This window comes from Coturnix japonica, chromosome 2 (genome assembly GCF_001577835.2).
Source record: "Coturnix japonica isolate 7356 chromosome 2, Coturnix japonica 2.1, whole genome shotgun sequence".
Lineage (NCBI taxonomy): Eukaryota > Metazoa > Chordata > Aves > Galliformes > Phasianidae > Coturnix > Coturnix japonica.
Window position 1 is genome coordinate 39381073 of NC_029517.1, and position 23748 is coordinate 39404820.

The 23748-nt window shown below is 43.5% G+C and overlaps 2 protein-coding genes across 5 annotated transcripts; both read right to left on the bottom strand.

The window, feature by feature from the left end:
• Nucleotides 1-81: 81 nt before the first annotated feature.
• On the bottom strand, nt 82-3873 carry SNRPD1 (small nuclear ribonucleoprotein D1 polypeptide). The gene is made up of 4 exons (XM_015854155.2): nt 3683-3873; nt 3054-3130; nt 1773-1964; nt 82-263 (listed from the first exon to the last, which is right to left on the bottom strand). Exons 1-4 carry the CDS (start codon nt 3694-3696, stop codon nt 187-189), a joined length of 360 nt encoding a protein of 119 aa, XP_015709641.1. The 5' UTR covers nt 3697-3873; the 3' UTR covers nt 82-186.
• A 223-nt stretch (nt 3874-4096) lies between these two features.
• On the bottom strand, nt 4097-23393 carry SACM1L (SAC1 like phosphatidylinositide phosphatase). Of its 4 annotated transcripts, XR_001553162.2 has the most exons (21): nt 23223-23393; nt 20030-20127; nt 18681-18755; nt 16962-17089; nt 16103-16252; nt 14237-14296; nt 13265-13298; nt 11758-11859; nt 11107-11192; nt 10875-10961; nt 10381-10449; nt 10204-10283; nt 9595-9693; nt 8481-8619; nt 8188-8257; nt 8024-8096; nt 7475-7568; nt 7303-7395; nt 7115-7133; nt 6554-6611; nt 6049-6100 (listed from the first exon to the last, which is right to left on the bottom strand). XR_001553162.2 is itself a non-coding variant. In XM_015854151.2 (20 exons), exons 1-20 carry the CDS (start codon nt 23270-23272, stop codon nt 5964-5966), a joined length of 1782 nt encoding a protein of 593 aa, XP_015709637.1. In that variant the 5' UTR covers nt 23273-23393; the 3' UTR covers nt 4097-5963. The 4 variants fall into 4 exon arrangements, 3 of the variants coding, with proteins under 3 accessions (XP_015709637.1, XP_015709639.1, XP_015709638.1); XM_015854151.2 differs by lacking the exon at nt 7115-7133 and having other exon boundaries at nt 4097-6100; XM_015854152.2 differs by lacking the exon at nt 6049-6100 and having other exon boundaries at nt 6556-6611; nt 7115-7161.
• Nucleotides 23394-23748: the final 355 nt, after the last annotated feature.

Below are 23748 nucleotides of genomic sequence, written 5' to 3' on the forward strand. Positions count from 1 at the left end.
ACCAACAGAACACGCTTAGTCTGCAGCTGCCCCTAGAAACACATGCCTCCCTTCCCATGCTTAACTGACAAAGGAAAGACACCTGTTTCACTTTTCGGTTTATTAAAAATGGATACCATAAACAAGACCTGTACAAAAAAAAATCCAAAGTCGCCCAGAATGTGGTTAACAGTTGCATGGGAGAAGTTATCGTCTTGGGCCTCCTCGTCCTCTGCCACGGCCCCGGCCTCTTCCGCGGCCTCGGCCACGACCTCTTCCAGCAACTGAGCAAATGAAACAGAAAGGATGAAACAAGTGAGACCTTGGAACGCTTGGATTTAGATGAGAACATTCTGCTGCAAGCACAAACAACGTAACACCTCATCACATGGAAGCAGTAAGGCAGATATTAAACCAGCTGATTCCCAGAATGTTTTGGACGGTACCATCATCTTTTGTGTTAGGTTTTCCAGTGCCCAGCTTCCACGGGCCACTCTCTGTCTCTGACTTTGCTGCAGATAACAAGGAGTTGAAACATCACCGCTTCCAAATGCTACGGGAAGACCATTCTCTGTTTGATAAAACCTTGTTCTTCAGGAATCAGAAAAAGAAACTGCAACATTTTGCAGCACAGAGTGTTTTGGTTATTACCTATCTCCCTACAAACGTGCTATTTCTTCTTTTTTTTTTGCTGCAGCTCACATGTTTCATTAAGTTCAGCGTTGAAGGAAAATGCTCTAAGATTTGCAAGCCCCCACTCCCAGGTGCTGCACACTAAATGGCAGCATTCCTAAAGGGTCCCAATGGTCCCCTTTCTTTGGAAAGGGTCTTTAAAGATGCCTGTGCCAGTTTCAGACACGATTCCCAGCCCATTGGTTTGCCTCTGCTTCTCAGTGCTGCCTTGTCATGGCACTCTAAAGGAAGACAGAACCACAGAGTGATTCAGGCTGAAGGAAATGCTGGAGGTTCTACCATCCAGATGACAGTAATGCCATTTTAGCCTGTGACGCACACACCCACAGGTCCCTTAATCCATTTTATTAACATAAACAGATTAATTAGGATGCATTTTCAGAGCATCAAAGACTGCAGGTCCAAATAATTAAGCATAAATTACAGGAGAAATGGCAAGCAGTTGCTTTAGAGCACGATTACCTTTAACTTATTTCTGGAAAGACACACTGATTAACACTGCTGGGCAAAACTTTTACTGCCTGAAGACACAAACTTTGTGGAGTTTACTGGATATTAATTGTTAACGGCGCAGAACAAAACCAGAAGCATTCCCTATTCTGTTAGGCTTTAAGGGCTTTATCCACAGGAACACAGCCTCAGCTCCCTCTGCATTCTGAAGCCCCTTCAATTCGGTTCTCCAGCAGATTGTTTGTATCCACTGCCAAGTGAGATTTCAGTCCAGCACCGCTCCTGAGGCTGCTCTATATTTTCTTATTAGGCTAAATACAAAGTTACACACAGAAACCAGGGAAACAGAGCAGACATTTTGAAAAGAGAAACTGTGCATCCCATTGGTGCTGCCTCTGAGAATGCCATAGGTTAAGATTTACTCACACTTAAAGACGTTTACACTTTAAAACAGATGCATGAGAAGCTGTGTAAATAACTTCTCATGAAAGGAGACTACAGACACAATGAAGGTACACAAGGCAGAGTTCGGTACAAACCCTCAGAGATGAAAGCAATACAGAAATTAAGATTTCCAATCACATGCCTTCAGAGCGAGAGCACGAAAACACAAAGTAAAACAAGCAGAGACTGGGAAATCATGCACTCACCTGCTTCTCTTTTCTTGGACTTGACTTTTGGTTCAACATCTACTAGCAAGGTGTCCAGGGGCAAACTGTCTGGTAGGATGAAGTATCGGATGTTATTCCCCCGAATGCTCAATGTCTCCAGCTGTACAGGCTCCCTGTTCTTCAGCGTCATTTTCACAGCCTTGAGATGAGTATTCATACTGACATCCACTCCTGAAATAACACAAGGCTGATTTCAGGGGTGGGAACACACAGGATGACTCCTCTTTGGCTATTATTAACTGTGCACGTGCTTCAAGACTTTGCTAACACACGCTTCTGGATCTGTGCCATTTGTTAATTAAGCCTCTTAAGTGGAAGAAGAAACTACATCTTTTTTTCCTCTATTAATTATGCTGATTTATCAGCTGCTGCCCTCAACACTGATATATTTCCAAAGGAAGAGCCACTTACCACCAGCTGTAGGGATCTGTTCCTAGGTCTTAAGTCATAGCAACACTAAACACTTAAAATGATTCCTCCGGACAACAAATAAACTGCCACTTACTACAAAAGCATAATATTTGTCTTTTTTACTCCTTTCAAAAGAAAGAAAACGAACTTTTGAGTAGAAAAATAACACTGCGTTTCCTTCTAAGTACAACCATGATCTTCTGATCAAACACATCTAACATCAGCATCAGAAGCACCAACTGCAGGTGGCACCGTGGCTGCAACAGGCTTCGTACACCCATGTACAGGGATGACTGTCATTTTAGAACCATGGATGGCACTGCAGGGTTTTACAGGTTCTTAGCACAGCATGAGAGAGACTTTGCTCAACAGCGAAGGCTGTGAGAGTACAAGGGTAGGAGGCACAGAGTGCTGCCACCACAGCCAGCTTCTAACAAAATGGACGGATCTGGCTGCAAAATAACGTGCTTTTAACCCTTACATCTCAGTAGATTGTAACCATGTTCAGCATTTACCATTTATCTGTGCTACCGTTAGAAAAATATCTCTCTGCCAGTGACTCAGTGGTGACTTCTTGATGCAACTACAGTGTACTGCAGCTTTACCAATGAGATCACAGAACGGTTTAAGTTGGAAGGGACCTTCAAGTTCCAGCCCCAAAATGTTCTGAAACATAAGTGGATAGGCTGTATGACCACTGCCCTTTGATACAGCAGTGACACTGTCTCACAATGCCTGCATGCTGCTGCAGTAATTTCAGATTACCACACTTACACCAGCCACGCCAGCACCGGTTTCCTTTACCCCACACAGCTCAGATCAGCCTGGGAGGCTGCTGGCACACCGTACCTGTGATGGTGCCATGCACCTGCGTCCCGTTCTTCAGCTCGATGGTCACAGTCTCGTGACTCAGCTTCATCAGAAACCTAGGAATTAAGCACAGAGTGTTTGCTGTCACACTAAGCCTTATGTCCAACCACATGCTGATACGGGGAACCGATCGATGTACATCCTAACGCAAACGTTCTCAGCTGCCATGAACTGCACTGAAGGTGCTCCATGGGGCAAAGCCAAAGCCCCAAACGGCGCCCAATTGCCAGGGGCTGGAAACGGTGGCACCGGGCTCAAGCAGCGTCGGGACAACGCTTCCAGTCACAGGGTTTGTGTTTTGAGCGCCCTGCGTGAGTTGGGTTCGGGATCCCTCGTGCATCCCGTCCAACTCGGGCTGCTCTCTGACCACCAGCTAAGCAGCAGCCATTTTGGATCTCGGCACCGCGTGAAGGCGCTTCCACCCGGCTCCGCCCCCAACCCCCCGGGGTGGTTTCCCGGGCAGCCCCGCTCGCAGGCCCAGCCGCTCGCCGCAGAGCCCAGGCCGCAACGAGGCCCCGACAGGCCGGGCGGCCTGTGTGTGGGGAGGGGGAGGCGGCCTGCGCGGGCTCCCCGCCGCCTCTCTCCGCGATCCGCCTCCATCCGCTCACCTGACGAGCTTCATTGCGCCGGCGGGACGGCGCGGCGGCCGCGGGGCTTTCGGCGGGCAGCGGCGGCCGCCCCTGGGGGCACGAAAAGGCCTCGGCGGAAGCGCCGCGAGCGCGGGCGGACAGGAACGCGGCCTCCAACGAGCGCACCGAGCCCCGAGAGATTGAGCGGCCGCCGCCGGCTGCGATCAATGGGCGGAAGCGGCGCGGCGGAAGGGGCGGGACGCAGCGCGACTGCGCGGGGCTGAGGGCGGGCGGGCACTGAGGGGATGCGCTGCCGCCATTTTGGAATGGTGGGCTCGGGATTATACGTATCTAAGCACTGTAGCTGTGTGCAAATAGTCTAGTCCGCACCAGCGATGCTTCTACGTTAAGCAGTTGATAAGGAGCTCAGGCACACAAACGCAGCGGCCAGGATCTAGAAAAATCAGACCTTTTATTATCATTGATGAGTACACTGTTGTGATTTCTGCAATACAGACTCTTTTTGTAAAGCACTGAGATCTGGCTGCCCTCCAGCTCTGAGAACCCACGTTAACCCACGTCTCTCCCTCCATCCCTACACACACACCACAGCTCTTCTTTTCCACATGAAATCTGTTATTTTATGTTTTGCTTTAAACAAACCGCAAAGAACCAAGTTTGAGAGGGCAGCTGCCCGAGAGCCGTAAGAACCATTACATACTGAGTTTATGGTGTTCCTGCACTTTGAGTCTATGACAGAGGTGACACTGGTAAATGAAGTCAGAGAGGAGTTTCCAGTTAACCACCAATTGGTATTCCCAGCACAGCATCGAGAAGCAGACAGAGGCATGGTGAGTACTGATGTTTATGTGCAGGTTATGCTCACATAGAACCAGAAGCCTCCAGCAACATTCAAGGTTAAAATGAACAGATAACTGCAAAAGTCTGTACACAGTTTCAGTCACAACACAGTGAAACACTGGAGTATCAGTGCTTTGTGTTCTAACCTCAGTAACAACAACTGTGCTAGCTCTAAGATTCTACACGTTTCTCCCCCCATTTACATTTTATAACTGCAATCTGAATATACAGCTGTACTTACAGGAAATATTAAACAATGTGCAGCGCCTTAAGCAAGTTTCACGGCTGGTTTTGAACAAACCATATAAAATAAGTGACAAAATAGTTTAAAATTGGTCCTCAAGTAGGATTACTTGTTTTTTATACAGCTTGGAAGCACTAAATTTAAAGACACACATTTATTGTTAACCAGCACATGTTATTTTGTAGCTTTTTAAAGAAAAAAACCTTTCCTTTTAAAGTGTGTTACATCATGCATGAAAAGCAAGAAGCTGCTCCCAAGTGCAACATGGCATTAGGGTGACACCTCCTCCTCTGATCCATACTCCTTTTTTTTGTGAGTTATTCCAACAACATCAAGAACAGAAGCAGCTGACTAGCAAAAACAATACCAAATTCACCTTTGCATTGCAACCATTCTTAAAGTGATGGAGAACTTTGGGCCTTTAGCATAAGGAAGGTTTGATAAACCCTGCAAGGAGTTTTACATTCTTTGATTTCATTTACATCCATTGAAAGAAAAGAAAAAAAAACCCAAACCTGTATTTTCAAGAGCTAACTAATGAATCATCATCTGGAGACTGCAGTACTGAAACAGTGCAAGACGTTTGCAACTTCAGGAGCATCCAATTACAACTCTTCCTCAAACAATGATTAGTAGAATATTGCATCAGTCCTAGACAACACAGGACAAAAAGGTCATTCTGGAGGAGCAGTAGGATTCAAGAAATCCTGTATAATTGGTGGAAAAAAACCTCACACATGTATGAAGGTCTTGACTTAACCACAGCAAAAATAATCCAGCTACAAACCGTGGAATAAGACTTCCTGTTGTTATGACACCTTATTTGTTCAGAGAACGCTATTAGAAACTCTTATTACTGCTTTAACATCCAGGTGTTTGGACACACGAACAGCAGAGCTCTCTCCTGCCAAACCAAAGTTCAGCCAGAACCGCTCACATGGACAATGAGCTTAAGCCATCCACTTTATACTCTAGAGCATTCCAGAAACCAAAAAGCTGCCCTTAATCATTGAATTCTCAGTGAAATGGGTGGAGGCCCCTCAACTAATGCAATATTCCAAAGACCATTGCAACTGAGACCATTTCTCTCCCCTCCAGCGCTGCCAATGAAGAATGTCCATAAGACCACTATTTGGTGTGGAAAGCAGGTCAGTAGAGACTCCAGGTATGGCTTGAGGAATCCTCAGTACCAAGCCGCTTTCCACACACACAAATTCAGTCCATTTTCTCTTTCTGGACCAGCTTGGGTGCATCTACAAAATCCTTCCCGTTGTAAAGGATGATAGCAAAAGTTCCAAAGCTTGCAGTTCCCCAGAAAAGCACGTAGGCCAGTGTCTCAGTCCATGTATCACCTGGTAGAAGTCAGACAAACACTGTAGTTCATCTCTGACAATCAGACAGAACAAACAACAAAACATTCAAGCCCTCCCACAGACATCAAATGAAGTTCAGAGTGCTTCACAGGCACTGAGGCCCTTCTTAGACCATTTTCTCTTTCCTTACCTAGAAAGTAACCAGTTAAGGTTGCTATTTGTAAACTAGTGCCATCTGCCACACAGCTGTTAGAGTACTTTAAGTAGACAACTACGGAGGTCACAGGCTCAAGAACTTTACAGGCACAAATATTAGGAAATTAAAAGGAAAAAAAAAAAAAAAGCAGAAAGCCTTTTTTATTCCCGGCCCATCAGATCAAGCTTATGTCTGTATCTCACTTTTCTGATCTGCCTTTGTGCAAAATAAAAATGATAATAATAATAATCTACTCAGGTAGAACTAAATTTGGGGGGCAGTTAATTGTGACTTACCAGCCATTAGCAAACAAATGATGCACATGGAGAAAGCAACCACCATAATAATAGGCAACTGGGAAAAGGAAAAGAATAGTTACACAATACAATAGTCAATGAATGTAAGGAATGTACGTGCTAAGCCTGCAAAACTATTTACTTGCTTTGCCATCAAGTTACTTCAACTGCTGATGTCAGATTCAACCATAAAAGTTTGGATTGTTCCAGAATTTGCGAGTGTGCTCAATAGTGATATTCAGGATTAAAAAACACCTTCTATATATTAAAACAGATGTGACATAAAGGACTTGTTTTTCCTTTAAAAGAAAAAGTGCACCAGCTACCACTTAAACCCCTCGTGTCCCCAAGTCCCATATTGCTACATGAAAGGGGAAAGGGAGAAAAAGGCGGAGAAAAGTTTTCATGTTACAGTCTACGCTTCTGCATAAAGTATGAGAAAAGATCTTCACAAGCTTCTTCTGCAGAAGGAAACAACAGTCACTGGTGGTGACTGGTAGGATTTCTCCCTTCCCACTTGAAGCAGATGTTAAAAACAACAAGCAGCAGTTTTTTCAATACCTCAAGGGCACTCCGCTTTCTGTCAAAGGAACAGCCTGAGTTTAGTCCTACAAGCAGGTATCACAAACACAGCCACATTATAGGGACGCTCAATTACTAAGCAGGTGATTTCTACTCAGTTTTATTGATGCAAGTGGCTTAAATGTTTCATGTGTTTGCAAAAACGTGAATAGAGTCTCTATACTCACAGCTAAGAACTTCCAATCTTTCTTGACGTGTAGAGGGCTAGCAGATTCTACTTCATCCACTGAATAGTTTCCAAGAAAGAGATCAATAGCATCCTGAGAGAGAAACAGAGCAGGAGCTGAAATGCACAGCAGTATTTAACATAGATCTCCCACAGTTAGGAGCCCAACTTACTTGTCTAAATCCATCAGAGAAGTTATTTTTGTAATAACGTATTAATGAGTTCCAGCCATCCATTATTAAGCCCCACTGAGTCCTCTTCCCAGTTCTGCAAAAAGACATTTAAAATATTTATTACATATTTATGCATTCAGGACAAGATTTCAGATACAGTCCTTTCACTGTTCAGACGTACTATGTTTAATGAGTACCTACAGCTCTACTCCAGTTTTGTAGAGCTGCCCCTGCATTATTACCATACACACTTGTTACAAGTTATTTGTAAAGGATTACACTTCCCACCATTCCATGATACAAATGTGCCATAAAGATATGCATGTCTTGGTTTTAATTCTAGACTGCCTATTCTTTGTGTGTACATGAAAGGAGAAAAGAGTTCTTTAGTACATTCCATTCTCACATTTTACCAGTTGAATCAAACCACCACAAAGTTCACTAATAGACTACGCCCCAAATCAATGATCTTTTTGAATGCAAAGACCTAAAGGAAACCCCAAACGTACCCAAGAACCCAGAATGCCTTTACAAGAAAGGCAGACTTGCCTTGTGTAATCTGTCTTTAAGGCACCAGTTCCAGCATACTGTTTGGCACAAGCATTAGCATTATCAGCCCATGCTGTGAACAGGAAAACATGGAGAACATTAAGGAAGTTACGTACTGCTTGGAAAAGCCATTTACTTCTGTTTAAGCTTTATGAGCATCATACCATTTTTGTAGATTTTCTCAAAGTCCGCTTGCTCCTCAATTCTCTGCCCAACATGCAAAACACCCAGCCTCTGAAACAAAGCAGATGGAAGCACGCTAAGAATACGTTAGAAATACTAGGACTTGCTTTCACAAATACCTGTGTGCAGTAAGCTATTATCCGGTCAGTGCGTTTCAAATAAGCGTTACAGTAACTCAGGCATATAAGCTCTTGAGGGGTTTCATTGTATTTCAGTTTCAAATAGAATTCCTTTCTCTTCTTAAGAGCCTGTCAAATAAGAGCTAAGTATTTACCTGAAGCTGGGCTTGAAGAGATCGGCGTGCTAACAAGCTCTGAATCACATTTGTCCTATCCAGGCAGTCCATACAATTACTGCGGAATATTCCTTCCTGATGAGTCACGATTTTACCATCTGAATCTACTAGAAAATAACTGAAACATACAATGTATAAGTACCTCGGTGGATTGTAACAAATACTCCAGCAGCCAAAACACAGCTTCTGGAGCGGGTGAAGAATCACTAGCCATGTCTTTGATATGTGATGCCAACCAGAATTTTTCTCCTCCCTTGATGAAAAGCAGAATCAATACATGAACGTGTAGAAATCTTTGAGCAATACTCACTACTGTCATTCAGACAGACAGCAATATTGAACTACAGGCCAACGGGAAGAGCAGCTACTCATGCAACAACAGTGACTTTAAGTTGTGGATACACAATTACCATGATTACTTGCAGAGCATAAATATTAAAGTAACCAGATCTGGGTCTCTATACCAGATTACCAGCCTTAATCCAGTTACCACAACACAAAGAGTAAAACGTGAGGAACACTTCTTCCAGATAATTGCTCAGATCTTTAAGGCAACTACTGGAAATCTGCTACCAACAGTTCTCATGCTCCTCCTCTCCATTGCACAGACATCTGTGGGAACATCTCCCCATAACAACTACATATCTGAACCATCCCAACCTTTTTATCCAGCTAAACCATACAGGTTTTTGGTTTTTTTTCCCCCACTTAACTGGTATTAGAAAGCTCCTTTTAAATACTGGATTGCATGAAAATATTCTGATAACTGAGCTGAGAAAACAAATACACAAATCAAATGATCAGTTGGATGCATGGATGGGACTGGTCCTACCATAGAAATAAGCTTCCAGTTGCCTAAAGATTTACAAATCCTGTATAAGAAGTTACTCTTATGTAATTATGAGCTCTGAATTCTAACTACAGTATGATCTGTTGGTACCGTACAGCATTGTAAGACAAAACTCACACTAAAGATGCATACAAGCATATTATACAAGCTTCACAGGTCTGTTTTAACCTGCCTTACAACAATAGAAACTGTGAGAAAGCAGTCTTATTTTAATACTTAATTAAAAGAACCAGCAAGTCTTACCTAAACTCATCCTGCTGTTCTGCTAGTTGATCCAGTAAAATCTGAAGCCGATCCCATCTCATCCGACTGCACTCTTTATGGAAGTCAAATGCTATGTATCTGAACAGAGGAAGAAGCACCTTTTTAGCATACTTACTGCAGTGAAGGTCTCAAAAATCCACACATCCACAAAACAAGGCAGTGGCAGAATTTACACCTATGGATCTCATCAGTGCTCTGTAATCTTTCCATGGCTGCTTCCTTAGAGTGCACAGTGACAGTATCTACACTTCTGTAATGACACCATTAGCCTGAGACAACACTAGTTACTCATTTTAAGTTGTGGCTACTATATTTTCTCCCGAAAGCACATAAGAGAAGAAATGCATCTCCTTTCACCTGTGTCACTACCATGACCCTTGAATTCCCTCATTTGTTCTGTTTGTTCCATCTTCAGCCTCACCTGTGCATAAAATCTAAGGGGCAATGGCTACATAAAGGTTACTTCAAATGAACAAAACATCAACAAGTCAGCTGTTTAATAAAGGCCTTGAAAGCACTGATCACTCTGTTTCAGAGGCAACGCTGAGTTTTTAAGCTCACGAAAGTATAATTTGACTTCACGTGTACCTGACCATTCCATTTGCCATGCTAGTCACCATTTTTGCAAACGTCTGCTCCAGAGGCAGCTCAGAACCCTTTTGGTTAACCTGGAAAAAAGGGAAATAGAAAAAAAAATGAGAGCATTATTTATAAGCCTGCTTGAAAGAAGAGCAGCTTTCTCAAGAAGAACAAGGGAAAGCATACCAAGTTAACAATCATCTGCTTTCCATAGCTGATTATTTGAGAGTCAAAGTGTCTTTGGAAGCCATCCATCTAGAAAAGAAAGGAAATGCAATGACAGATTTAAGATCTGATTTACAAGAAACCCCTACAACCACTTTCCAATGATACTGCACACACAGTTTTATAGCACAGTGCTTGTTGTTCTCTACTGTGTTAACACACTTTTACTTTCAGTCCCCCACCCACACCCCCCCTTACCAGCTCTCCTTAAACAAGCTACAAGTATTTTCCAACTACAAAAACAAGAACCAAAGAGCAAACACTGCCCTCATTCAAACCAGGTGTTCTTTTGTCAGGTACTGAACTTCTTCCACAGAACACACGACTTCTCACTGCTACTCAATAATCCTCCATCTAATATTGCTGACTTTCACTCTTCTGATTACAGCCTGTCACACCACCCACCTACACAAGCCCAGAAATGCATTAAAGCCCCAAGACAAACACTCACATACATGATTTACTGACTTGCTGATCTGAGGCTTTGGTTTATATTTGAGGTTTGGTCTCTGAGACCAGAAAAAAGGAATTGATCCACGGGTCTGAAAAGAGAATGTAACAGTTTTAAACAACAAAACTTACTTGAGTTCGTAAAACAGAATGGTTTAGTTAACATATTTTTCAAATACAGACAGATTTATTAACACATGCCTTAAGCTAATCAGCAGTTTATTACACTGGCCTTACCTGAACAAATGATGCTTTGCTCCCCTTGTAATGCACAATTTGCTCTGTTTCAACAAAGTTAGCTGCGTGTCCTTCTGAATCAATACCTGGGTAGGATAGAGGCCTCGTTAAGAGCTCAGAGCACACCAGGACAGCAACAAGGTATGAAAAGGGTTTCTACCCTCAAAGCAAGTATGAAAACAGCAAACCTGCCTCAGGATGGCAAATTAAAAATGCCTCTGGCAGACCTTTAATATGATCTGTATCAAGTGTAGTTACTGAAGAGCCACAATTGTGCTCATCACATTTTGTGAATTATAGTCCTGATTACAGTCCTAGAAACTGAGTAGCTGAATAGGAAATAAAGCAACTGCTTGACACTAATAACTACAATTCAATAGCAAAGGTACTGCAGAAACTGACTTATTCCTTCAAAAGCATGCATTATTGAGACACACAAAACAAGCAGTGCTTCAAAGCTATTTCCCTTTCTAGTTTTTCACCTTTAATAATTAGAGAACATCACCGCTCAGGGCTGCTCTGGCAGCACCAGTGATGCTCTGTTTACTGCTAGGCCAGAAGGGCTGTGCTTGCATTTAACTCCAATCTAAGTGGGAAAGCAGTAGAGCTCCCTTACAGAACATGTACAGTAATCTCCATTTGCTATTTTACCTCTTACATAGTAGCGTACACCAGCTCTGAAACAGCTTCTTCTGGAAACAAGCAGCCAGTCAAAACACTTGCCATTAATAGAACAGGAATGCATAGAGATAACTGATGAATAACAATAAGGAAAAGAAAGCCAAACATTTCTTACATATCAGCAAACAGCCAAAGTGAAGGAACCAGAAGATAACACCCAAAGATGTATTTCAGGACTATAACAAATGTGGACCTGCTTTCAAATCCCCCACACACACTCACACAAATGAGAATGCACACCAAGCCTTCAGCAGGAACTTGAGTGATGTCTTCATTACCCAGGTAAGTCTACTATTTCTTCACACTGCAAGATTGGAACCCCACTCAAGATGCTGAACAAAATATATGTAGGTTTATATAGAAGAAGATCTGAGATTAATTAATTAGCTTGTAGTGAGACTATCACGGTTCTGCTTCAGGTTTCTCCTACCATTTTAATCACACACATGTTTCTTTGAATTCTTGGGCTCTTTAACACATTTGGTTAATGTCAGAATTACAGCACCGTGTATAACTTGTGCTAATTATTTATGTAATGAAAATAGGACAGAGGAAGGTTAACTGCAGAATGCCAATTGCTAATGGCAATCTATCCAGATTCTTCCACCCAGCCCCTGGCAGAGGCAGGATATGGGCTGCGCTGTTTTGACAGTTCCCTTTCACTATCTTTCCTTGACTCTCCACCTACTCCCACAACATTTTCCATTCAATGAAGTCACAGGAAAGAAGGACTGGAGATGTGCCAGCTGCTAACAGTCCTACCAGAACTACTGATACTGCCTGGAAGCCATTCCCCGCACACATCAGAGCAACCCTGCCAACAGAATGCTGCATAAGTTACTCTGTCAAGTCCTGGCAGTTCAAGAAGGAGTGGGTAAGTCAGAACCTGGGACCTGTTGATCACACACTGCTACCAGAGAGCGTTAAACTTGCTTACAAGGTTAAATTTTCTCCTTTTCTCAAAAGAAAACAAAACATCCCACTCAAAACCTTCAAGACTGATTTATTTGCTAGAAAGGTACTGGTGCAGGAAAAGCAGCCAGCTAGGAAGAGAGATCCAAGAGCCTTTTTATTCAACAACAGGAAGATTCACAAGTATTCCTCCAAATCAAAGCTAGTCTACCTTATTTTAAACTCAAAGGAAAACCTGCAAACTGCAGGTTTTCTTATACCAAAGTAAGAAGTGCTAAGGTTGACGTAAGAGTTTGCTACATTCACCCTAACCTTTACTTCCTTGAAAAGCAGTTATGCAAATCATGCCTGTAAAATCAATTACATGAAGCCTTCGAAGTAGAATATTTATACAAGTTAACATGTCAGTGGGCTACCAAATACATAGCATTCATATCTGAGCAAAACACCACTTAATTCTGACATTGTATTCTATGTTACATTACCAATGTAGCAACCCATGCAACAGTCATTTTTGCCACAGACTGCCAAATTCAGTACCGATCTTTACAGCAGGAAAGGATACATCCATGCATCACTGGCGTAGCAAACCTATGGATCTGAAACAGACAAGAAAGCCACACAATGCATTTAGAATTATTAAAAAACAGCAGACAAAAAATGGTAACTAATAATGGTTTCTCTGGAGGCTTTTAAGCGTAGTTTTATATGCTTGGAATTTGCTGCTTTTTGTTTTGGATGCAGTAATTCCTTCAGACATTCCTTCTGTTTTCACCAACCAGCCACTTGGCTTTCTTTGCTCTTCCCACCACAGGTTCTCTGATTTCCCCAGCTCTGTTTGCATAGCACCATCTAAAGCATCTACTCAGTCATATATCTTTGGAATATGCATAATAGCCTTTTGCTACTACCTATCTTCACATTCCAGAAGCAGGGCACAATCCAGCCTTAACAAGTGCTTAACAAGAAAGCACAACCCCACAGGTTACTGAGACAGAAACAGTGTGTCATTCACTGGGATAAATGGCATGTACTGATAAAGAGAAAAGGTTGCTGTAGTGTAGACAATCTAGTAGGCTTAGTGTATTTCTCAAATCTCTAAGTCTGGCCACTGATGTACTCACTACAGGCACAGCCCACAGTCAGGCACTCATTTACTGCACTAAATGAATTCAAATGTTACATTCTGGCAGCCTTAAGTTGAAATAAACTAAAAGAATATGAAGCATTAGCCTTACTTAAGTTTCAGATTTACAACCTGCTCACTAGGCAACCAGTTTAAACTGCACCCACTAAGAAAGATGCCACCCAGCCTTAGAGTATTGTGCTAAACCTTCCTTATACCTAAGGATCAAATACCAGGTATTGAGGATATTGACATAACACTGGAAGTTGTAAAGTAGACTGTCGCTATACTCAGCTAAAAGACAAATAGCCAAGCTATGCTAGAACCCAGCTGCCTGACATAAGGAGAACACTGTATAATTTTCTTAGGAGTACATTCATCCTGCATCAATATAGGCATTATAAAGTTTACCTCAGGTTGAGCAGCAAACTCTCTAAGAAGATGCCCGTTCCATACAAACCGTGGATCTGCCTGCAGCAAAAAAATAACAAACCAGAAAGCCACACTTTTACAAACTCTGTTCCATTTAATTCAGCATAAGGGCAAGTTGGAAGCCATGCATTACGCAAATTTAGGTGGGTAAGTGCATATGGAGGCATATTCAAACCATTGCTAACGATAGCAAGATAAGACTGCTCAAATGGGCACAAGGTAGGAGTGTAAGGAGTCCAGTATGCAATAATCAACAATTCAGAGAACCAAAAGTTAAACAATACTCGCAGTTATAGAGGAAATAATTTATTTCCAGCTAAATAAATGATCCTCAACTTCACATCTCTCCTATTTACAGCTCACCTCAAAGTATCTTGGGCAGGTTGCCGAGCACTTTCTGAAAAGCCACCAGATTAGTCATCAAAGTGACATTTGGTGCAGAGCAGTGCAGGCTCCAGGGAGATGGCACCAATTCCATCTCTAAGAGGAGGCATGCAAGACAACGCATCAGTAAGGACGAGGATAATTCAACCTCAGTGTGAGAAAAAGGATAAACACCTATTTCTGTTGGAAGATACAGCAAGTAGGACTTAAATTACCACAAAAAAAATATGTGATGGATTAGTGACCTAGTTTTGGGGCCCTTCTCTGGACCCAAGGGCTGGAACATCTCCTTTAAGAAGAAAGGAGGAGGAAGTTGGGCTTGTTTAGCTTGGAGAAAGAAGGACTTCAGGGGAGACCTCAATGCAGCCTTCCAGTACTTGAAGGGAGCTTACAAGCAGGAAGGAGACTGACTTCTTAATGTGGTCTGATAGGACAGAGGGGAACGGTTTGAAAATAAAAGAGGAAATTTAGATTAGATGCTACAGGAAGTTCTTCACTCAGAGGGTGGTAACGCACTGGAACAGGCTGCCCAGTGGAGCAGAGGATGCTCCGTCCCTGGATGCATTCAAAGTGAGGTTGAATGGGACCCCAGACAGCCTGATCTGGTGAATGGCAGCCCTGCTGATGGCAGAGAGATTTGAACTAAGTATCTTTAGCATCTCTTCCAATGCAAGTCATTTCATGGTTTTATGAAGTCAAAGGCAAACCATCTTGAATTCCTTTTAAATTCATTTGAAACAGTCATTTCAAAGTACTTCTAACCTGCCTGAACACATCTGACATGACAGCTGAATATACTTTTGTAACATCATGCTGCTAACAAGCTATGAGGCTGAAGGAAGAGTGGACTACTATGACAGCTGCAAACCCCAGCAGTTTCAATAGGACGCCACAGCGCTCAGACTTTTGTTCTGAAGCATAATATATTAGTTACTTCTACTCCTATTCTAAGCACATCAAAAAGCAAACTAAGTTGACTGAATGTACTTAGCACACCTAACTGGCTGCTTCTTTTTCCCCCTACTGTCAGCTTCTTATTTAAGAGAACTACCCCAGTACAACTGGATTTACAAAGCTACAGAGTTTAGCAACACAGGAATAGGAAGAAAAATAAAAGCACCGTTATAAAGACTTACATCTAAGTGACACACAAATCCATTCCACTCATTTAATTTAATGACTGTGATAGTAAAGACATTTTCAGCTTAAGAGGGTCATAAACTATAACACCATCTGCTACAATTTAACATTATTCCATTACGAAACATGGTGGAAGATTTAAGCTTGAGAGCACTAGGCGCACTGATCTCATCAACATCATCCTAAGCTTTTTATTAACTTAAACTTAGAGAAAGACAGCATTTAAATGATGTCCAAAAGAACCTGAGTAAAATATACTTACGTCACACAGAACTAAGTGACAACATCAGAGAGAGATGTGAAGCAACAAGAAATCCTTACCCTCTCCAATAGGCTCATCTCCTGGAACTCTGGGCTGGTGTTGGCTAACCGTTGCAGGGTATGTGTTAGGTCGTAAGTTGTTGAGAAGTAAAACCCATCCACACTCAAAACATGACTAATCATCGATAGAAATACTTTATTGTCCTGTAACTGTTAAGAGGAAGGGAAAAAAAAAAAAGTTACCAATCAAAATACCTTATTTTTAAAAGCTATCATTTCTTTACCCAAAACTATTTTGATTTAAAAAGTAACCACCTGATTGAGTAACTCCTTACATTAAGCAAGGTGGATGGCCAGATGTGAGCAAGGCAGCTTACTGCACAACAGTATAGCTGTGAGAATGATATAACGTGACGAGAGCAGTGGCTTTATGGAGCAGCTCAGGATGACCGTTTACTAATAGACTGCAAAAGCATAGCACTAAAACATCTCTGCAGTACACCATACGGGGAAAGCATTCATTAAGGCCCTCAACAGGGAAAAGATGATAGATAATCAGGAACAAGAATTCGCAGCAAGACAGGCAACTTCATCCTACCATACTGTGCCATCCTAGAAAGGGGAAAAGTGCACGACTTATGGATCAAGATCAGTGGGATTGATATTCCATTGTGTACAATGCTGGTTATCTCAAATGACATAACTTATATGCATTTCAATCTAAATATTCCAATAATACTGTAGTCCAACCAGAGGAAGAAGTACAGTTCAAAAAGGTTCATAAAAAATAAAACTACACAAACTAAAACCCAGCATACTCAGATCCACCAACTTTCATGGTTCCATCAGGCTAAGTTCTGTGGTAATGGAGATCAACAGAAGAATTTCCTCCCCATACCCCCAGTCAACCCACTTCTACCTGAATATCAGTTAAGTGCAGCATGGTCTTTTTGTAGGAGAGGATGTCAAAGTCTGTCGCTTTCCAGATGGCATGACTGAAAATCTCACCTACTTTCTTCTTTTTCGTTATTACAATAAGATACGTCCCTGTAAATGAAAAATAAGCAAAGTTCTCTTAAAAAAAAGAAGATATGCAAATGAAGAAAAACAGTCCCTAACCATATACCAGAAAAAAGAAACCAAGAGGGAAGAGTGAGGTTTCTGCATGTCCCAGATAGAGCTTTGTTCATTACAGCATCAAGCAGCTGGAACAGAAACAAATGCACTTACAGAGGTACATCTCTATGCCAGCAGATCAGGAGCTACTCAAGAAGTGTAAGGAATTCACAGAACAGACAAGGAAAAGAAGCCATATTCATGCTGCAGAGCAAAGGCAGTCCAAGTCTTTAAGGTTTCAAATGTAGCATGCTCAGTGCTTCCCAAATCAAGCATGCAAAAGAAGCCACGTCTGGAATCCAAGAGGTCTATCTACCTTACGCTCAAAAATATATCTGTCCTATTAGGTTCAAAACAGAGCAAAGACAAATGGTTTTGTTTCTTTGTTTTAATAACTTTAAATGGTAAACCTGCCAATTTTGTGGTTGAATAAGTAACAAGCCAAAAAAATACCATAAGGGTATGCTCAAACTAATTGATTTGTATTTGTTGGACAAGAACACAATACAGCTTCATTTCAGTGCCATTTTGTTTCCAAATAAAAGATCACAAAGCTGTATGAGGGCAGAAAAAAGTCATTCACACACAGTAACACCATTAAACATGTAGTTGAAAATTCAGCTGAGTAAAGCAATGAGTGGGTCACTTAAGACAGGGTGTCCGTTACATTACTCTCTCTGTGTAAGATGCAGTTTGGGCTTGGTATGTGAGCTCATTAAGTCTGGAAGTTTAAGAGCCTGTTAGAAATCATCACACTTAATGGTGATACTTCACTTCAGTTGAAGAATACCATAGCGTGACTGAACTTAAATCCTTCTTTTTGCATGGAGGCTTTCATTCACCTCATTTTTACATCACTTTCCAGATTACATTAGTCTGTAGAAGGCTTTGCTATCCAAAAGATAGCAATCTCTTGTTAGATTAAGCCTTATGAGTCATATTCATTTGTGGCAGTGACTACTGACATCTCACAGTAATTGTGGATATTGAGAAAGATCAGCTTAGTCTTACCTTACCCCATAAATCCCTGAGATGCAGGACTGTTCCAGTCCATTCTTTTCCTTTCAGTTTTGAATTTCCTTCATATTTCTAAACTGGCTGGTACACAGTTATTACCTACAGATCTGTACCCACTTACCCAACACCTTGTCACTCTCATTTATTTGCGTATCAGTGTTATTGATTTGAAGTCAAACTGCACAACACATGGCTACTATTTCAAGTCCTCCAACTAAGATGAAAACAGTTACAGAGAACATCATCTACCAGAAGAGCAGATGAAGCCATCTGCATGCTTTTGAAATGCATTCTTAAAACTCAGACTTGCCTTTAGAACAGCTACAAATTTAGGACTGTAATGAACGTACACAATAAACTGTATTTGGATACCTCTGTATTGCAGCAACCCAAAGGAAAGCCAATCATACTGATGAAAGTGTAGTACCAGAGACCTGCAAAGACTATTCTTGTCTTAGCAATATATTTCTCGTAACTGACATAAGCACAGTTCCATTTTCCTTACCTGCCACCAACCGTATTGTTCCCAAAATACCATATATCGGCCTTGTAACAGCTGAAGGAGGAACATCTTTCTTAACTAAAAGACAAACAGAAAACATCCATATGTAAACTTGAGAACATTCTGTGAGCGTACCAAAACTACACTGTCAAAAGCTTCTTGGATAAATCAAGCTTTGCTTGTATTGGAAGGAATGCAATAAAATTCTAAAGCCTGAGATGGGGACAGAAGGGAGTTGAGGGGGGGGGGGGGGGGTCGAGGAGGGGATGTAGAAGCACTCTAACCTGATTTGTTACTTTGATTAATCAAAAGAATCATTCAATTGAACACGTTTAAGCTCAATAATGATAGCTGAGCAAGAAGACTCCTGAACAACATACATTCCTGCCAGCATTCAGAAGCTTGTTGTTATAGAACCATCAAGACACCAAGGACAAACAAGCCACAAATGCTTGCAACTGATCAAACACCACTAACAGAAGCTGATGTAGACCAGCAAAAGACTTTAGATGGCGAGTAGAGATGACTCTCCAGTTTTGAAGGGGTAATTTTGAAGGAGAAATGGAGGTGCTATACCAGGTCACTAAAAACATCAATGGGACAGGCACACTGCTCTTATGTGAACATATCTAATAAAGAGTAAAGGAGTTGCTGCTTTTATATCAATACCAAACAGGCAGATGATACAATACTGCTGAGATTCCAACTCCTGAAGCATCAGAAAAGGGAAGGTGCACATCACTGTAACTTCATGTCATCATTTAATGCAAGTTCTTTGCTTTTTTTTTTTGGTTTTAAAGTGTTGGCTTCACATTCTGAAAGAAATATTCAGCCTGTGAAAGTTGTGAAGACCTGAGCTTACAAGAACCTGCACTGACACTTGAATCCATATTCACAATAGAACTAAGCTTACAGTGAGGTCGTTGCTGGCTTTTGCTATTGTTTCCTAAAAGGTCTTATGAAAATCCAGACTTACTACTAACAACTGCACAGCTAATTCAGCAAAAGCTGCAGGAGCCCAACATTCAGCCCTTCCTTCACTGATCCTGGCCTTGTTGCACCAACCCACATTAATTTGGATTAGTTAGGTCTTACTGTTGTCATAGATAGTATTGCTGGAAACAGACAAGCACCATCACTCTGGACACTCACAAGGCAAATTCCACAGTGAAAAGGAACTGCAAAGTTCTTCACATGGCAGAACACAAAGCATTATTTCTAAACACTAAAGGTCAGAAAGCCCCTCTCAGTATCACTATAAGACTCTTAAGATCTTCTGAGAACACCTAAAACAAGAGAACAGAAGGACAAACAGCCAGGCTTAAGCTGAGGTGCACTGGGAAGGAAAGTACCTGTAAGAGTGACTTCCGTGGAGACTCTGTCAATAGCCAGCACGTCATCTGCTCCATCATCACAGGCTTCCACATAGAACTTCTCCGGTGTTATGTGCCTTTAACAGAATGGAGAGGAACAAAAGAAATTAAGCAAGACTAACTTTATATTTTGCTCTGTTTTCAAGTGGCAAAGAGCCTAATCAGTTTGGATCTTCCTTTCAGCTGCAAGAAATCACCATAGCATTCCCATTGGATTACTTTCTAACAGTCGGTGCACAAGAAGCAAATACAACAAATCAGTTCAAAATCCACGGCCTGTTTAATAAACACCACCGTCCTTCATTACACTGGAAGTTAAAGACACAAAGCTGGGTTTACCTTCACACTGGTCTACTACATAACTCACATAATCTGAGCTTTGTCACTTGAAAAGCCTCATAAGCCAAAGATTGAATGTCAGAAGTCCGATGCTTCCTAATGCATCAGGAGCTGCAGCACCACATCCCTGATGATGGCCCAGGAAACACAAAGCTGTGCTCAAAGCAGTGAGAACACAGAGATAAACCTACCAGAAACCACCCAGGAAACAACTGGAGAACTCAGTCATGCACCAGGGCATTATTCCCTTTAGTTTGATGGCAGATCTTCTCAGGCCGCTTCTCCCTACACAAATATCACCCTCCTTCACATTCCTGTTGGTGCCTGTACATTTTTACCTTTGCCTAAGCCATTATCTCCACAGGCACTTTGGAAACTAACTTCCATGCAGCAGCCTATATTCTGCTTTTGTACAACCTTCGTCTTTGGCACCAGAGCCTTGTCCTTGGCTGTGCCGTCACTGCTATCTCTAACCTGCCAAAACAGCAACAACTCTTCCCATAAATACCTTGCTTCCATCACAGCTCAACAGCACATAAATCCTTCCCAAGATCCGAGCTCCTCTCATCTAGTTTGCATTACAGAAGGAAGGACCGCTGCTGTCAGAGACTATTGCTCGGCACTGCTAAAGAACAATCATAAATGAAAGTATTTGGCACCGACAGCATAACTCATTACACTCAAGAATAAGAAAGATGTCAATGCACCGCAGCCATCAGATTCACATTTCAAGTATTACTCTTCAAATTGCTCTGGAAATTGCTCTTCCTTCCGAAAATCGATAGCAAAACAACAGCTGTCATTGCCCAATCCAAGTCACGAGACGGCACTACAAAAAGCGTTGATCCTTAACATGATAGAAATGTAGAAGGAAAATAAACAACGCTTCTTAACGCCACTTAAAGGGTTGGCTTCACTGACAGCAGAGATGGTCTCTTTTGGTTTGCATATGTTGTGATGCTTCACTTGTTCCGCTATTACATAGTAGTGTTGTATACCATGAATACTAGGCAGAGTTGCACCCTACGTTGTAATTAGGCTGAGCTAACAGACCTATGTATTCCTATGTCCACATTTGGCACGACACAGAAACCATCTCAGCCTAATGGAACCAAAGATAGAACCTCACTCAATACCGCTCCAGCCTTCCAGACCTCAGCAGCCAAACCCTTACTTCAGCGATTGATCCTTTCACCATTAATACTTCACATCACCCTAATGCAGGAAGTTCTCCGACATCAGCCTCTAAACCCTGTGATAAAACAAGCCAAAAAGCACATCCTGAACCACATTTGCTGTGCTCAAGCACCAAAGCAGCCAGCAGTGGGCTATAGGAAAGACGTTAACAAGCTCCAGCTCCAGCAGCACGTTAAGTAACAGTGCCAACACGCTGATGGTTGCGGCACTCCAGAGATTCCAGATTTTCTAGGTGAGCAGGTGTCCTAATTACACATCCACGTTACATATTAGTCCTCGAGCACACACAGCACAAGGAACTGGAACATTTCCCATGGAGGAATAACCCCGGGACTTTAAGAAAAACCACCACCAAACCAACAGAAATACCTTTTAAAAAAGAATTAAGACATAATAAAGGCACAGCCCCTTCATTATTTCCAGTTATCTTTCTCTTCAGATGACAAATAGTTTAATGTGTAACTCATTGTCCTTCCCCATCAACAGCCCTGAGCTCCATCACGACAGATGAAGCATTGGGGGAATGTAGCAGTTCTTTATAGATGTGTTATCCAAGCGCTGGAAGCTCAGCTAAACAAAACCCAAAAGATGCACTTTTGGGCTTCTCCATATGTATGTATGGGCAGAAAGTGATGTTTGTACACTACTGTGGTGCTGCAGCACTACTAACCAGCTCCATAAGCGATGCTGTAACTCAACCAGTTACCCTGGTGGCACAGCAGCTTGGCAGCAGCACCTTAACCTGCACTGCTCACACCTGGCTGAAGATGAAGGCTTTGTGTCCCTGCTGGTGCCAATGTGACGTACCAGAGGTCTGCATTCAGAGCTGGTTCCCAAAGCTGGTTCCACAGCAGGGCCCTGCAGTGCTCACTACAACCTATAGGCTGCATATGCTGCCCTCTGACCTCCCAGAGGTTCTGTACAAGGCCGTATCCACACAAGCGTGTTTCCTTTAACAAAACAAGCCTTGCTGAGAAGGTCAGTGTGTCATGGGACACAGCAGCTGCTCACACAGCTCACCTTCCCTCTTCTGCAGGCAAGAAGGCCACAAGCTCAGCTCAGAGAGCAGCACATGCCATTGAGCATTGCAGCAGTGAGCTCTCAGTCACCACTGGTGGTTCTGCTGCTGGGAGCACCCAGCCACCTCCAGCACCTGCAGATCCTCACACGGAAAGGACCGAAACAAGGCGAGAAGCCCAGAGTGCTGCACAGACAGCAGCCGGTCTGCAAGGGCAGAGCAGCGTACACGTGCCCTGAGCCCAAACAGCCATTAAACGGAGCGGTCAGGTCAGGCCTAGGAGTCGCCCTCACACAGCGCTGCGTTGCCGCAGCAGCGCTGAGCGCAGCGCCGAGCAGCTCGTAGCAGCGGTCAGGAGCCCGGCGCCGCCCTTGTGCCGCACAAGGGCACCTCGCAGCCATGTCTGGCCGCCGCAGCTGCAGCCGAGCGGGGCGGGAGCAGCGGGTGTTGCCGTGCCGGTACCGCTGCGGTTACATAAGCGCTATTGCGGCACGGCCGGACCGCGAGTGCAAAGGTTGGCCCTTCTGCCGGCGGGCCGAGGGGAGCCGCCCCGCCCCGCCCCGCCGCCGCCGCCTCCCGCAGGTGTCGGAGCCGCCCCCCGGCCCGTCCCGCACTCACAGCTTCAGGTTGGCGTATGACGCCGCCGCTGCCGGTCCCGCCGCCGCCATCGCTGCCCCCCGCACAACGCAGCTCCCGCTCCGTTCTGCTCCGCTCCGCTCCCCGCCGGGCTGACGCGGCCTGCGGCGACGGAACCTCACACGGGACAAACCACCGCGAACGCGAGAACAGCCGGGCGCGGCGGCGCCTATGGGAGGTGGCGGGAGGGCGCGGGCCGGCAGAGCGGCACCGCCATTGGACGAGCGCACCCTGACCCCGCCCCCGCGGAGCCGCCCGAGCGGTGACGTCACGGCGGGCGGAGGGGGCGTGGCAGGGAAACGCGCGGGGATTGGGCGGCTCGGAGTGGGGCGGTCAGACACGGCGCGGGGAGACACGGCGGGGCGGGGCCACGTGACGCCCCGTGGGAGCGGGGGCTGCTCTAACTGCGGCCGGCCAATAACGCTGTACGAGCAGGGCCAGTGGCCTAATGGATAAGGCGTCTGACTTCGGATCAGAAGATTGAGGGTTCGAGTCCTGGCTGGCTCGG